The sequence below is a fragment of the Quercus lobata genome, chromosome 9 (assembly GCF_001633185.2).
Source record: "Quercus lobata isolate SW786 chromosome 9, ValleyOak3.0 Primary Assembly, whole genome shotgun sequence".
Lineage (NCBI taxonomy): Eukaryota > Viridiplantae > Streptophyta > Magnoliopsida > Fagales > Fagaceae > Quercus > Quercus lobata.
In genome coordinates, this window is record NC_044912.1 from 38,931,880 (window position 1) to 38,948,620 (window position 16,741).

At 37.1% G+C, this 16,741-nt stretch overlaps 2 protein-coding genes across 3 annotated transcripts; both read right to left on the reverse strand.

The window, feature by feature from the left end:
- Positions 1-788: 788 nt before the first annotated feature.
- On the reverse strand, positions 789-1,502 carry LOC115960818 (TOM1-like protein 2). Its single transcript, XM_031079812.1, has one exon. It carries the CDS (start codon positions 1,137-1,139, stop codon positions 807-809), a length of 333 nt encoding a protein of 110 aa, XP_030935672.1. The 5' UTR covers positions 1,140-1,502; the 3' UTR covers positions 789-806.
- Positions 1,503-2,007: 505 nt separating this feature from the next.
- Positions 2,008-16,538, reverse strand: LOC115960816 (structural maintenance of chromosomes protein 1-like). 2 transcript variants are annotated; one of them, XM_031079809.1, is made up of 6 exons: positions 16,317-16,538; positions 5,584-5,693; positions 5,118-5,494; positions 4,114-4,365; positions 3,289-3,516; positions 2,008-3,188 (listed from the first exon to the last, which is right to left on the reverse strand). In XM_031079809.1, exons 1-6 carry the CDS (start codon positions 16,513-16,515, stop codon positions 3,140-3,142), a joined length of 1,215 nt encoding a protein of 404 aa, XP_030935669.1. In that variant the 5' UTR covers positions 16,516-16,538; the 3' UTR covers positions 2,008-3,139. The 2 variants fall into 2 exon arrangements, with proteins under 2 accessions (XP_030935669.1, XP_030935670.1); XM_031079810.1 differs by lacking the exon at positions 16,317-16,538 and adding an exon at positions 5,799-6,112.
- Positions 16,539-16,741: the final 203 nt, after the last annotated feature.

Genomic DNA, 16,741 nt, shown 5'->3' on the forward strand with positions numbered 1-16,741 from the left:
ATATTATTTTAAATATTAAATTTATAATATGGTATATAGTATCTTAGAAATGTTTGAGAAATATACAATTCCAATCTCATGTATCTATATTAGTACACAAAACCCAATCAATAGTTTGAAACAACTACAATAAGAAAAATTATAAATATGATAATCTCTTTTAAGAGAATAAAATATTTGAATAATATATTTGAAAAAATTATAAATACGATAATCTCTTTTAAGAGAATAAAAAATTTGAATAATATATTTGAAACTTAAAATAACTTTTTTTTTTTTTAGAAAGAAACTTAAAATAACTTAGTTGTATAGGAAAAAAAAATTAGGAATATATAACACAATAATATAATTTAGCAAAATATGGACCACCTAAAAAATGAATAATATCAATCAAACAAATCCAAATAATAAAATGATGATATATATTTTGAGATAGATAAATGAAAAATAATTATTTTCCACAAAATTATATATTATACCACAACTACAAAATAATTATCAATTCTTACGCACTGAATGAATCTACAACTAGTTACAATAATTTGAAGCTCAAGTCTTGGCAAAATAGGAGCTACGAGTTAATAGAGGATGTGCCCCCGAAAAACATTGACAAAGCATACATCCAGGCACAAAAACCACCTCACTACCCACTTCCTCATTCATCATTTCTTTCTCATTGCTTGATTCAGTACTCTCCTTTTGGGAAATCCACCAACTTGTTCTCATTATGAGTTCCTACCAGAGCAGGTGATTTGGCCTCAGATGCGTGAGACTTTTGGGAGATTTCCTCCAAGGCTTTGAGCAGCTTATAACTCACTCTTAGAGGCATCAGAATTCCCAGGCAGTTTTCCTCCAGGCTCTTGAGCAGCTTCCAAGTCCTCACAGTTAACGGGGTCAGAGTTTTCAGGTTGTTGTTCTCCAGCCTTTTGAGCAGCTTCCAATTGCTCATACTTGGAGATCACCTGCTCAAGCTCATCATGAAAATATAGAGCCTCAAATAGCATCCCTTCATCATCAGTGGTGCTTTCTATAATCGCCTTAATGACAGGCTGTGACTGCTTGCAATTCTTCAACATGCTTAGTGTAAGATCTTCCTGCGTTAGCACAAGAACTTCAATCAGTTCCCATTTATCTTCCATCTATACACATATCTGGGGATTAAGGTGAGAAGTCACACTACAACTCAATTACAATGTTAAGTCAAAAACTTCCTAGCACATTTATAATTACAGAAAAACACACATTCTTAACATCACATAAATCAGAAGAACCCAATCAATGAAAGATTATAATCTGTATTAATAAACGCTACATTTAATTTAAACTATTTTCATTAATAATTCATTATGATTATTTATTATGCACAATCATTATCAATGTTATCTTTAATGAAAAATAGGATCCTATATTCTTCAAGAACTTGTAATCTTCAATCTAATTCTACAATCCAATATGTAACATAATCAACCAATCCTATGTAATATATCAATTTTAACCACCTTAGACTTAGGGTCTGTTTGGATAGAACTTATTTTGCTGAAACTGAAAACTTAAAACTGAAAACACTGTAGCAAAATAATTTTTAATTGTGTGAATAGTGCTGTGGGACCCATTTTTAATGAAAAAATTGATAAAAAATGAAATTTGTGGGTCCATGAACAGTGCACAGACCCACTAATTGACAGAAAAGTCAAAAAAACAGGGCCAAACAGTACTCTACTGCTCGCTTGTCCCCTGAAAGTCTGAAACGCGTGTAGAAAAGAAAAGAAAAGCAAAAAAAAAAAAGAAAAGCAAAACGCAAAACGCAAAAGTAACGTGGATCCAAACTTACACTTAGACAAAAAGCCTTGAAACTAAACTAAAACTTTTTAGTATTTCCAATGGAGAAGTCCAAATTAAAATCCCCCCTCCCAAACTATCAAAATTATTCCCAAAAAAAAAAAGATTTACACCACATGATGCTAGCCCCACCTATCACAGTGTGCAAGTGCAATACCTCCAAAACACTCACAAATAAAATTCAAATTTTCAATTTCTTTTAATCTTTTAATTTTTTTTTTTTTCAATCTGCAAAATAAGCCCACCTCAAGACAAAAGGTGATGGGACACCAGATTCTACGGAAAGCAAAACAAAGTAGCCAAAAAGCCAAAAGGTTTGCTGACATGAAAAGTTTGAGGCTAATTAGTACCAAAGTTAAGAATACTTCGTAGCCATGTATTCACAAAGATTTCACAAAATTAAAACCCACCTTTATCTCTAAAAATCAAAACCCGAATCAAAATTTGACAAATGTCATGTAACAAAAAAGAAAATATCAAAACATAAGCGGTATCCAATGCTATCGGATAAGAAAAACGACTACAGCTGCTCCCATGAGAGGAATCAAAGAACCAGCCAAACCGTGCAAGCAGCAGGGTTTCCCACCTTTTCTCCTTGAGCTTGCGCCAGCACGGTGCTGGAGATTTCACAAGCTATACCTGATACTGTGGGTGCACACCCCTGGCATTTTCAAGAGGGAAACATACTTCTTTTTTCGTTAGCAATACCAGATAATACCAAAGAACATAGCATAACTTGCTTGCGACTATAATTTTGAATGCACATCAATTCTGGGTCCTGCTCTTGCTATTCGTTTTGGGTCTGCTATGAGCGCATTTTATATTTAAATGATATGATTTCGAGAATCTCTCTATCAAGATAGAACGAATCAAACCATGACAAATGTCCAGATAAAATGCAAGAAAGCTTATAACTAGAGATTATCCAATATGTTGCAAAATAAGATCAATTCGATTGGCTGGTGAGTGACATTACCAAACATCGCTGGACAGACATCAATAGAATCAGATAATGCAGTGATCTTTAGATTTCTAATAGGAACCAAACGCCAAATTTATCCAATTATATTTCAAAATAAGGGCTATCTAATTGGCTGGTGAGTGAGATTGTCTTTGGCTCTTTGCAAATTGCTGGACAGAGGCATTGAAGAAACCAGATAAACCAGTGATCTTTAGAAGCCTAATAAGAACAGAACACCAACTGCAATGCAAATTAGTCATATTTACAGTAATTTTAGGAATAAAAGTAATCGAAATATTTATAGACCAAGCCATTGACCAGCTGCAGCTCCAAATGCTTTCATGATTCCTGGTACTTGGTCAGGTCAAATGTCAAGGTTCTTGAGCAGCTGGAAAAAGTAAGCATAATGTTAACACCGCATGTTAAAATGTTGATATTGTGGGTCAAAACAACAATGAAGGGAAAAAATATGTATGTGAAGAGGCTACCTTCTCTCGGCATCCCTATAAACCCCAACCACAGATTTAGCCTTGTCATAAAAGCTATCTTTCAATGATATCACAATACTTTGAAATCCATTGCCTCCCTCAGCATCTTGATTACCCCTGGCCCCTTCACATGATTTTGAACAAATGAATCCAGCAACCTTAGCCACATTTAAGTTATCCAATGCAGCATCAACTTCGTCCAATATGAAAAATGGAGAAGGCCTATAACTGAAACAATTCATACAAGCAATGTGAAAACCCATCAAATAATGCCACTAATTTTGTGCAGAAGAAAGATAATTTTATGACAAAACTGCTTTTTGTCTGGTATTTATCAAGGCAATGGGACATTGCTAAGAGCATCTAAAAAGCAAAGTAAATAGCAATTATAGAGAGAGAAAGAGAGTAGGATGTATAAAGGTAGAGAACAATAAAACAGGAAGAGGAACAAAGAAGTCTAGCATCATACCCATAAAGAAGAGTTGGGAGAATTATATTTAAGGATAATGTATATCCCCAACCATGACTTCCTGTAATTATAGTACAAATTACATTGAATCCAAATCCAAACTGCAATGTATTGATTAAAGGAATTTGCAAATTGGATCAGAAACTCCCAATTCCACAACGCATATTATGAATGTATAACATCGAGTGCAGGCCATCTCTACATCTTGGAAAGTTCCATTCAAAATACACAAAATACGATCAGTTATATATGTCTTATTGTTTGTACAAGTAGTAAATACAAGTTTGCATGGCATGTGTGCAAGGGTATCTTGTAGCATGGATGAAAAAAAGAAGTTACGTTCTTCTAAGGCATACCTGTGGATGGAAAAGAGAAATGCAAGTGCTGCAACAGTCTTCTCCCCACCAGACAGCTGTTCCATATCACGGAAGCGCTTTGTTGGGGGCATAGCAGTGTACTTGATGCCATGTAAAAATGGATCATCTTCATTTTCTAAGTATAAATACGCTGTCCCACCCAATGGGTGTGTGTTGCTCTTGGTCAATTGTTTGTAAATCTTATCAATATTGTTAGAAATGTGGCTGAAAGGATCCATAAACAATCTGAACCTGCATTCACAGAAAGATACTCAGCTTCATCTTTTTTGATAGGAAAAATAAAACTCACGCACCCGCACGGAATGGAACCTATGAGTAAATGACCCCATTTATAATCTCTTCAGATGGAAAAAAATGGCATGTGGTCCAAGTTCAATTGGACGATATATGTACAACCACGTGCACAGATGATTTTGCAGGGACAGGCAAATAAGATTTCACATTTTCAATGACATATATGGGCAAACACTTCAGAGTTGACCTAGGTCTCTCAGGAGTAAATACACTATATAAATCCAGCCTAAGACAAGGAACCAATGCCATCAAGTGAGATAAATAACTTTACCTAAGAGAGCAATAAAGGCAACATTTGAAATATTTTCAAGCCAAAGAAGCTTCAAAACTTACAACTTCAGATGATTAAAAGTAAGTTAAAATAAAACTAGAATCAGGCCTTAAGACAGAGCAAATGAATAGAACAAACGTTTGGAGCAGAAAGAGTCTGAGATGAAACTTTTTGGTGGCTTTGACACTGAAGTACTTTTTGGTGGCATTGACACTGAACCTCATCCTACTGCTCTATCCATCACACAGGCCCGAGAATCTTTTTAATCTATAGTGTTTTTTGAGGAAACATCTATTTCCAACATACCAGCCCTCAACCTTAAAGCAAGTAACACTTATCACAAGATCATATTGCATTAGTTTTTAACCTTTATCATAATAGTATGGAGATTACCATGGTAGTATAGCAATTACTGTACCTCTCCTCCTTAACGGAGTTGAACTTATCAGTTTTGTCCTTCTCTTCTTTTCGGGCTGCTTCAAACTCTTCAGTTACAGCTCTTTCCTTTTCTTTCAGAGCCTCATACTGGTCTAGAGCCCCCAAATTTGGAGCAGTTCTTTCAATTTCTGATATTAGGGTGTCCATTTTTTGCTTGAAGTCTGCTTCAAGCTTCTCTCGTTCAGCAGGTCTCCTGTCCTGCAGAAGAGATCTATTTAGCTGACTAAAATCAAAAACTGGGCCTGCTGTTGAGGACTCTGTCTCCACTGGGTCTGATCTGGGAAGGCTTATTTGTTCTAATTCACACATATCTACTATTTCTTGCATCCGCGACTTCAGCTGCTCTATTTGTGTCTCCTGAAATAACAAGGAAACATTTGTTGGGCATTGAAATTCATTAATACACATGTTAAGACGTAGGAAAAAAAATCACCATCAAAACTAACTTTAGAAGATATCTGGCGGTTAATTTTGGATATGCTTGTTGTAGCTTTAGAAGTCTGATTTTTCCAATCCTGCATCTCCTTCTCGCACTCCTCCAACTTAGTTTTCCAGTCTAGAAAAGTACAAACAGAAGAAAATATTACATGAGCTGCCAACAAATTATTAACATCAAGAATTTCACTGGGAAAAAAAAATGGAATTAGAAACAGATACACACCCAAGCGCTAAAGCTAAATTCTGTCTCAAATTTTAAGACAAACAGTAACTCAGGCTACATGCTACCCAAGTATCAGAACAGAGGTAGTTCACTTCAATCCCAAACATCATCCTCCAACCTCATCCTTCCACCCAAAAGAATAAACAGAAATATACCTCACCACATGAAGACATCCCTAAGATGAAAACTTCTGTAAACTCTTAGCTACTAGAAGATTTTTTTGACTACTTTGTCAGTATTGAGAAGCATGAAGCCCACAAAAAAAGCAATAGTGATAGAAAACTAAAACCAATTACAATGAATCATATTAACAAATAACATACTACTTATGATAAGAAACCCTGTAAAGAATCCTTCCCTTTTTTTTTTGGTTTGGTAATAAGAAATTTTATTAGAAAAAGGATAAACCTAAATTACTCATGGAGAATATAAAATGCTTTCTTGAAAAATTAAAAGATCAAGGTACATTAAAATCAAAGAAAAAGGAATTCTACTTAAGGCAGGCTTGCAATCATACAAGGATCTAAAAAATAGGGATTTTAGAGCGCTTCTAGAAAGTTTCAAAGCCAATGAATGCTAAAATTTTCCTTTATGTCCAAATGATCCACAAAAGAGACCCTGTAAAAGATTCTTCATACCAACAGTAGGAAACGTATGACAACAGCTAGTGCCAGAAATGTAGGGAATTTAACCAAAAATTCCTAAACTGTGAGAAACAAAACAAATAGAGAAAACACACGTCAAAGAAAAATAATCACACGCATAAGACAATATTTACGTGGTTCGGCAATTTGCCTACGTCCACGGAGTTGCAGGGATTTCACTATTATCAGGGAAAAATACAATTGTGCACAAGAACACTCTCAAGAAACCCAAATCCCAATTACACCCTAGCACTCTCTCACATAAAAAATAAGAATAGAAACTAACTGCCTCTCTTTTCTCTATTTTCTCTCATGTGGCTGCTAACTAGGTTAATTGGAATTACTCCTCTATATATATTCTCACGGCTGCACACTTTTACAAAACCTAATATAATATATATATATATATATATATATTAAGGTCAAAGCCGGCTGTCTAGGAATTACTATTCCTAGTTGTATTCGGTCAATAGTGACCGACTTAAAGTGGATGTGGGCTTGTGGCAATTCAAGCCACACATGGCCCACTTTAACAAATCTCCACCTTGGCTTGAATTGATCAAGCTACACAAGCAAACTCCTCCATCAGCTCCACCTTAACCCTTAAGGGCTCACAAGCTGCAAACATCAGCCACAATACCTCAATAACACAATCCCTCATCCCTGCAACTCATCCTCCTGTCCTCAAGCTAGAAGACCAATTGAAGCTGCGCACAGCTTCGACTTTTCAATAGTGACACCCTTAGTCAACATGTCTGCCGGGTTCTTAGAACCATAAATCTTCTCAAGCATTACCAGCTTATCTTCAACAAGGTAACGGATAAAGTGGTATTTTGTCTGTATGTGCTTCGACTTTGAATGAAAAGCCGAATTCTTGGCAAGAAAGATTGCACTCTGACTGTCACTGTGTAGAATGCCCATCTCCTGCTTCTTACCCAATTCATCTAAGAAATCATGTAGCCAAATCATCTCCTTTCCAGCTTCAGTTGCTGCAACATACTCAGCTTCTGTACTAGACAAAGTAACAATCTTCTGTAAATTTGAAGCCCATGATATAGCTGTACCACCCAGAGTAAAAACAAACCTAGTAGTACTCTTTCTACTATCAATATCACCAGCAAAATCAGCATCTACATAACCCTGCAGTTTCAAACTTGCACCTGTGAAGCAAAAACATGTATCTGATGAACCCTTCAGATATCTCAGAATCCACTTGACTGCCTCCCAATGCTGCTTTCCAGGCTTACTCATGAATCTGCTCACAACTCCCACTGCATGTGCAATGTCTGGCCTTGTACACACCATAGCATACATCAAGCTACCAATAGCTGAGGCATAGGGCACCTTGCTCATGTGGTCCCTTTCTTCTTCTGTCTTCGGTGACTGTTCTTTGCTTAGTTTGAAATGACTACCCAAGGGTGTGCTCACTGGTTTAGCTTCATTCATATTGAACCTGCTGAGAACTTTCTTCACATACTCTGACTGTGAAAGCTTCAATGTACCATTAGCCTTGTCTCTAATGATTCTCATACCAAAGATTTGCTTTGCAGCTCCCAAATCCTTCATTGCAAACTGTTTGGACAATTGCTTTTTTAGATTATTAATCTCCTCAATGCTAGACCCTGCAATAAGCATATCATCCACATACAACAGTAATATGATGTAAGAATTGTCAAAAAAACTTAACATAGCAACAATGATCAGCTTCACATCTCTTGAACCCAATTCTGTGCATAAAACTGTCAAATTTCTTGTACCACTGTCTAGGAGCTTGTTTTAGGCCATACAAGCTCTTTCTCAGTTTGCAGACTAGATTCTCTTGTCCTTGAGCAATGAACCCTTCTGGCTGAATCATGTAAAGGTCTTCCTCCAAGTCACCATGAAGGAATGCTGTCTTCACATCTAACTGCTCAAGATGTAAGTTTTCTGCAGTCACCATTCCCAGTACTAGTCTGATTGTTGACATCTTCACAACTGGAGAAAATATCTCTGTGTAGTCAATGCCTTCCTTCTGCTGGAACCCTTTAACAACTAATCTGGCCTTGTAACATTTGCTACCATCATGCTCAATTTTTATTCTGTATACCCACTTGTTGTGCAAAGCCTTCTTTCCTACTGGCAATTCAGTCAGTTCCCATGTCTGATTCCCCAACAAGGAATCCATCTCATCCTTCATGGCTAACTCCCACTTGCTTGAATTCTTATCTTGCAAGGCTTCATCATAACACTCTGGCTCACCACCATCAGTCAACAGGAGATAATTTAAAGTGGGTGAATAACGCTGTGGAGGTCTAATGTTTCTGGAAGATCTGCGGACTTCAGCTACAGGTGTACTCAGATCTACCTGTGAATTTACATTCTCCTTATCTTCTTCACTCCTTTTCTGGACAGTACCTTCAGTCAATTCATCTAAGTTGACAAACTCAGATTTCTTTTGATCTATCTCTGTAACATCTGACACTACAGTTGACCTGTCCTTGTACATAACCTGTTCATTAAATATCACATTTCTACTTCTGATGATTTTCCTGTTTTGTTCATCCCAAAACCTATAGCCAAATTTTTCATCACCATAGCCAATGAAAAAACATATTTTAGACTTTGCATCAAGTTTACTACGAGCATCAGAATCAATATGAACATAGGAAATACAACCAAAAACTTTTAAGTGTGAAAACTTTACCTCTTTACCGCTCCAAACCTCCTCAGGAAGTCTGAACTTCATGGGAACTGAAGGTCCTCGGTTTATTAGGTAAGCTGCAGTGCTAACAGCATCAGCCCAAAAAGTTTTTGGTAGTCCAGCATGCAACCTCATACTCCTAGCACGCTCATTGAGAGTTCTATTCATGCGCTCAGCTACACCATTCTGCTGTGGTGTCCCAGGAATGGTCTTCTCCATCCTAATTCCCTGTGCAGCACAATACTCACTGAACCCTCCATCTATGTACTCTCCTCCATTATCTGACCTCAAACATTTTACTTTTAAACCTGTTTCTGTCTCAACCATGGCCTTCCACTTCTTAAAGGTTTCAAATACATCAGATTTATTTTTCAGAAAATAAACCCATACCTTTCTGCTTGAGTCATCAATAAAAGTGATGTAGTACCTTGAACCTCCAAGGGATGCAACCGGAGAAGGCCCCCACAAATCAGTGTGTACTAACTCCAATTTTTCAGCCTTCGGTGTCCTGCCAGTTTTCAAAAAACTCACATTTTTCTGCTTTCCTAAGATGCAACTTTCACACATGTCAAAATCAATGGACTTCAATTCTGGTAATTTTTCTTTTGACAGCAGCATCTTCATCCCTTTCTCACTCATGTGACCAAGTCTTCGGTGCCATAGGCTTGTATCAGTACTTGCATCAGCAACTGCAATTGTGTCTCTTGGACTTGAGGTCATGTACAGAGTACCAGTCTTCTTTCCACGAGCCAATACCCTAACTCCCTTTGTAACCTTCCAAGTACCACCAACAAATAGTATTGCATGTCCTTCATCATCAAGTTATCCAACAGAAATCAGATTCCTCCTCAGGTCAGGAATATGTCGAATCTTCTCTAGTAACCAAACAGACCCATTGGGCAACAATATTCGAACATCTCCCATACCCACAACATCCAAGGCTGAACCATCAGCCAAATACACCTTACCAAAATCACCTGCAACATAATTCTGTATGATTTCTCGGTGTGGAGTGGTATGAAACGAAGTTCCTGAATCTAAAACCCAATCATCAAGTGGACTGTCTACTGCAAGAAGTAATGCATCCTGTACCTCTTCTGTTACAGCATTAGCAGAATCATCTTCATTCTTCTTCTTAGGACTTTTGCATTGATTCCTAAAGTGATCTGTTTTCCCACAATTCTAGCATTGTACTTGTTGGCCTGATCTAGATTTACTTCTGTTCCGATTAGAACTTCTGGATTTTGATCTGCCCCGATTTGAATTTCTGTTATTACCTCTGCCTCTTGTCTCAAGGTTTAGGGCAGAACCAGATCCTGAGGATTCACCTGCATCTCTTCTGCGAATCTCCTCAGCCAGAATTAAATCTCGTATATCATTGTACTTGAGTTTTTCCTTTCCTGTAGAATTGCTTACTGCCATCCTCATTGCCTCCCAACTGTTTGGCAAAGAAGCCAAGACGATTAGAGCACGAATCTCATCATCAAAATCAATTTCTACAGACGACAATTGATTTGTGATGGTATTAAATTCATTCAGATGTTGTGCTACTGATGCATTCTCTGCCATCTTCAGATTGAACAGTTTCTTCATCAAGTGCACCTTATTGTTTGCTGACGGTTTTTCATACATACCAGACAAAGCCTTCATCAGATCTGCTGTGGTATTCTCCTTTACAACATTGTGTGCAACAGACCTAGACAGAGTTAACCTGATGACTCCTAGTACTTGTCTGTCAAGAAGAGCCCATTCCTCAGCCTTCATAGCCTCAGGTTTTGTTCCCAAAAGAGGCAGATGCAATTTCCTCCCATAAAGATAATCTTCAATCTGCATCCTCCAATATGCGAAGTCTGTGCCATCAAACTTTTCTATTCCAGACGCCTTTCCTGCTTCCTCTGCCATTGCTCCCACTCAAACCTAACCTTAGGCTCTGATACCAGTTGTAGGGAATTTAACCAAAAATTCCTAACCTGTGAGAAACAAAACAAATAGAGAAAACACACGTCAAAGAAAAATAATCACACGCACAAGACAATATTTACGTGGTTCGGCAATTTGCCTATGTCCACGGAGTTGCAGGGATTTCACTATTATCAGGGAAAAATACAATAGTGCACAAGAACACTCTCAAGAAACCCAAATCCCAATTACACCCTAGCACTCTCTCACATAAAAAATAAGAATAGAAACTAACTGCCTCTCTTTTCTCTATTTTCTCTCATGTGGCTGCTAACTAGGTTAATTGGAATTACTCCTCTATGTATATTCTCACGGCTGCACACTTTTACAAAACCTAATATAATATATATATATATATATATATATTAAGGTCAAAGCCGGCTGTCTAGGAATTACTATTCCTAGTTGCATTCGGTCAATAGTGACCGACTTAAAGTGGATGTGGGCTTGTGGCAATTCAAGCCACACATGACCCACTTCAACAAGAAAAACAAAAACCTGTTCATGACCCACATTGCAATTCATTGGTTGGGTCGAGGCACTTCTAAAAGCTACATAGTGAGATCTTCACAGATAGACTAAACCCAACAACAACAACAAAACCTTTCTAGACATGATCTAGCACTCATGTTTAATACCATCTTTGTTTGATACCAGCCTCATTAATTCCAATGATCTTTAGCTCAAATGGTACTTACTCCCTTTGTAAAAAAACAAGGTGGAGGGTTAGGTCTTGGGTTCAATATCCACCAGGTGTGTGTAATTTACCAATATAATACAATTTAAAAAAAAAAAAATTCATAAGCTCCAAAAATAAAGGGAGAAGACTCAGAGTGTCTAACCGTACAACCCAAAAACCTAAATCTAGCAGATGAACTTGGCATTAATAGGTCTCATTATGTCTTAAACACTAGAGAAATCAAATATTCTTGAGATTTAGACAAGAATATTTACAAGTCCCATCTTTCAAAAGCCGGTTCACTATCAAGTCTACTTTCATAAGCAAATATATTCCAGTTCATTTTTTTTGGATAGGTAAGAAAACTTGTATTAAGAGAAATCTACTTCATTAGAAAAATGTAGCCAGAAAAAATATGTAAAGAAACAACAGAAGAAAACAAAGATATTATGTAAAAGAAGATAAGGAATCTAAAAATAACATAATGGATTCCCTAGAAGTAAATCCCCATGCACAAGACCAATCAAACAAGGTCCCTGCAAATAAAGCTAGAAGCTGATCCCCATAATAATCCACATCACACATCACACAATGCGGTTCCAAATTCCAAATATTCGAAGATTGCTTTCCCAATCAGTTTCTCCATCCTACCAATAAATCAATAACCTTTTTGGGTAAAACCCAAGCAACACCAAACAATCTAAATGCAAAACTCCATAACTAAGAAACTTTCTCACAGTGCAACAGGAGGTGATCAACACTCTCCCCACTAAACTGGCATAGGCAGCACCAATCCACAATTGTAAAGGCCCTTCTCAAATAATCACCTGTTAGAATCTTCCCCAATGCAGCTATCCAAACAAGGAAAGACACTCAACATGGAGCCTTCACACCCCAAACGCTTTTCCATGGAAAACTAGTAGAGCTAGATCCCCTTAGAGCACCATAAAAGGACTATGTGTCAAAATCCCCCTTCAACTTCAACCCCCACCTCATCCTATTTCTGTTAGTTATTTTCTGGTTACTCTTTCTATTAGCATATTAATAAGGGTATTTGTGTATTATATCATAAACCCTAATATAAATATATTCTAAAGTGGTGGTTGACAGATTAATGCCCAAACCTTATTTTCTTCATTGTCGCTCTCTCCCTTATTTTCCCCTTCTTCTTAATTCTCTAACCTAAATTTCTATAGTTTACAATTTGACTTGGTATCAGAGCATCTGGATCCAACCCTAGAACCAATTAGAACACAAGAAGAAGGTTGTATCTGTTGACAGGAGGGCTGACATCAGAATCCATACAATGGCATCAGCACTAATGTCAGTGCTGACGTTAGCATCGGCAGGGTCACCAAATTCCGGCGAAGACACCATCTCATTGGAATCTCTTGGTATTTATGGTGGTTTTTGCCAAAATTTTTGAAGCTATCTAGGATGATTTTTCGATTTTCGAATTTTTTTTGTCAATATTGTCTCTGATTTTCCAATCTGCTTTGCTGGTGTTTTCTGGTGACTTGAATCGATTAGCCTTCTTCCATAAGGGCCGAATAGACTATAGAATAGCATATTTGATGTTGGTTGTAGGTCTCTTGTGGGTTTTGTAGTTTTTTTTTTGTTCTTTTACTGTTTCTGCTGCCGAATTGTGCCCCTCCAGATTTTGCTATCTTGTGTCTGTTGTTTGGTGACTACTTTTTGGATTTGAGTATTGTTCTAGTTGCTTGGAGTGGGCTGTTGTGATGTTAGTTCTTTGGCTTGGTATTTCTGATCTCGTTGGAGTTTTATGACAATTTAATTTGAGCCTTTTTTTATGGCTGAAGAAAATACCACCACTGTCATGGCAGAGAACAAATCGTCACTGATTAGAGATGATGATATGCCTAAATCCATTACTTCAAAAAGATTGAATGGTTTGAATTATTTAGCTTGGACACATGCAGTGAAAGTTTATTTGTGTGGGAAAAAGAAATTAAATTGACTGATTCAAAACCTAATGTGAAAGCTTCAAATTATGAAGATTGGATGAGTGAAGATTGAATTGTCATTGGATGGTTGTGGCATAGTATGGAACCTCACATTGCTACTACTGTTGAATTTTGTGATTCTTCGAAGAAGATTTGGGATTCTATTGCAGAATCTTTTTCCCATCAAAGCAATGTTTCTAGGGTGTATGAGATTTATGAGAATATTTTCACTACTAGGCAATCTGGGAAACCACTGTCTGAGTACTACAGCACTCTTAAAAATTCATGGGAGCAGTTATTACAGTATTGGCCTCTTACCACTGATTTGGAACAACAGAAGCGATATTGGGAAGATTTTATGATTGCTTCTTTACTATCTAGTTTAGACTCTGATTTATGTGGATTCAAAGATCAGATTCTTGCTAGTGAGACCTTACCCAGTTACCCAATGCTGCTAATGCCTACTCTTGACTATTGCGCTCATCGTTAGGACAGAATTTCACTGTCACTTCTTTGGAGTCTTCAGCTTTACTCTCAAGTAGTGGGGGTCGTGGTAATTCTGGTGGTGGTCGTACTAGTGGTCGTGGTGACAGGAAGTGTGACCATTGTGGTGGTCTTAATCATACTGAACCTTATTGTTGGGTGAAGTATGGGAAGTCGGATTATGCAAATCAGGTCGTTGATGGTGGTGTTCAGCCACAACCTAGTTCTGCTCCACTTGGGCATACAACTTCTAGGTCTGATTCTCGTGATGCACATACTACTCAGCTTAGCGAGCTTGTTCAACAGTTGCACACTACTTCTGTTGCTACATTAGCTGATTTAGGTAATGTTGCATGAGTGGTTGGTGTTCCTACCCCTATGCAGATGTGTATTGTGACAATCAGGCTGCTATTTATATTGTTAGCAATCTTGTGTTCCATGAACATACCAAACATATTGAGGTTGATTGTCACTTCATTCAGGATTTATTGATAAAGAAACAGATTGTCACCCCCTTTGTTCGTTTGGATGATTAATTGGGTGATATTTTTCACCAAGCATTTCGCTAGTGCCTCCTTTCAACGACTATCTTTCAAGCTGGGCATGTTTAATCTATATGCTCCAGCTTGAGGGGGAGTGTTCTTGCTCTATTAGCTTATTAATAAGGGTATTTGTGTAATTATATTATAAACCCTAATATAAATATATTCTAAGGTGGAGGCTGTCAGACTAATGCCTAAACCTTATCTTCTTCACTGTCGCTCTCTCCCTTTATTTTCCCCTTCTTTTTTAATTCTCTAACCTAAATTTCTATAGTTTACAATTTAACTATTTCATCCTCATTTGGTGGATTATGTGACGACAAGGTAAGAAAAAAGGCTCCCACCAACTCCATTTCCCAATCGTTAAAACCATGTTGGAACCGTAAATATATTCCATCTCATTTAAACTACAAACAGTTTACTGGCTTTGCAGTTGTAATGAGAAGAAGCAAAAGGCTGCTTCATCTCTTATTCTCACTTGTTAAGCAATAATCATTCCTTCTGTTTTCATATTTTTGCTTTTCCAATGCAGCTTTCAGAGGCAAGATACCCAGTTCTCTTTTTGCACATCATTATATGAGGTCTGAGGAAAGCTCAGACAACCAGCGTCATAAATCAGGTTTTCCCCCTTTACCATTTGTCTTGCAAGCACGTCTGTTTTCCTACCCAGTTTCATAAATGGCTCAAACCTAAGATAATAAATTGTCAGATAGCTTGCACCCCCCATGTTTCTCTAACACCAACTCCAAAAGAACATTGAAACCAAAACTTAAAGAGACAAAGGGAAGAAGGTAACAGATAGCTTGCATCAAAACTTAAATCAACTTGTCAGGCAATTCATCTCTAGTCGATTTCCATCATTGTCAGAGTATAACCATCAAATATTCAAGTTTCTATCACATGAGTGCTTCCTAATAAACACTAGAAATGCATGCAACAAGAAGCCCTAGTCAAATAGTCCTTCAACAAAACTACTAAGACATAGTCAAAAAATAAATAAATACTAAGACATACATTCTGAAAATTAACTGCAATGCACAAAATCTTGCAAAGTTGCTCCTTATGAAGCCCTGCACCAAAATGCCAAGCATTGCTCAACTGATCAAGCAATGGTGGCAGCCAGCAGCTGTGCCCTGACAACTTCTATATACAGCAGAGAAACTGTGCCTGCAACTGTAATTTTAGTTTCCAACTTCTTAATCTAAGCAACAATTTTCAGTGCTTTCTGGCATCATCTAAGACAGAACTTAACCCAAATGGAACCCTAGTTCCCGCTTAAAATATGACACAGAAGAATTTCCAATTTAGCCTACCTTTGTGATAGACAGTTCCATAAATCATGGACTATATTAGCCTGAATAACTTTTGTCAACAAATACCAAGAATCAAACACTAATTATAAAATAAACCCCAGCCAATTGACTCTCAACAAAAAATAGAAAAAAAGAAAGAAAAGAAAAGAATGTGATAGCATGGTCTCAGGACTTCAAGGCATGGAAACTTCAAGATTTATTTTATCAACAAAAACCTACGCTCTATATGGTAACATGTGGAAGCAAAGCCATACCTTGTACTTCTTTCTTATATCCAATGATCTCAGCACTAGCTTTGTCTGCAGTTGACTTGGCTTTATCCTCTCTATCCTTAATCTGTACTAAATCATTTTTTAAAGCACTGATAGAAGATTCTAGCTCCTTAATTCGTGATTCCATGTCCCGATTTTGCTCATACTCCAACCTAATTAAAAAGAAAAGGCACTGGTGCATAAAATTTTGAACAAATGCCGAAGCGCTAAAAATAAGTACATTACAAGCAACTCATGTAATGAAGGAAAAAATTGGAACTTCCATCCGAGCATAAATATACAATTAAAGAATAAACTTTATGTACTCATAGTAAATTGATGTATAAACAATGCATAAGCTTTGTAAACTTTTAACATTCTATAAGCAACAAGGAAATTAATGTAATGCTCCTATCGAAATGAAACAA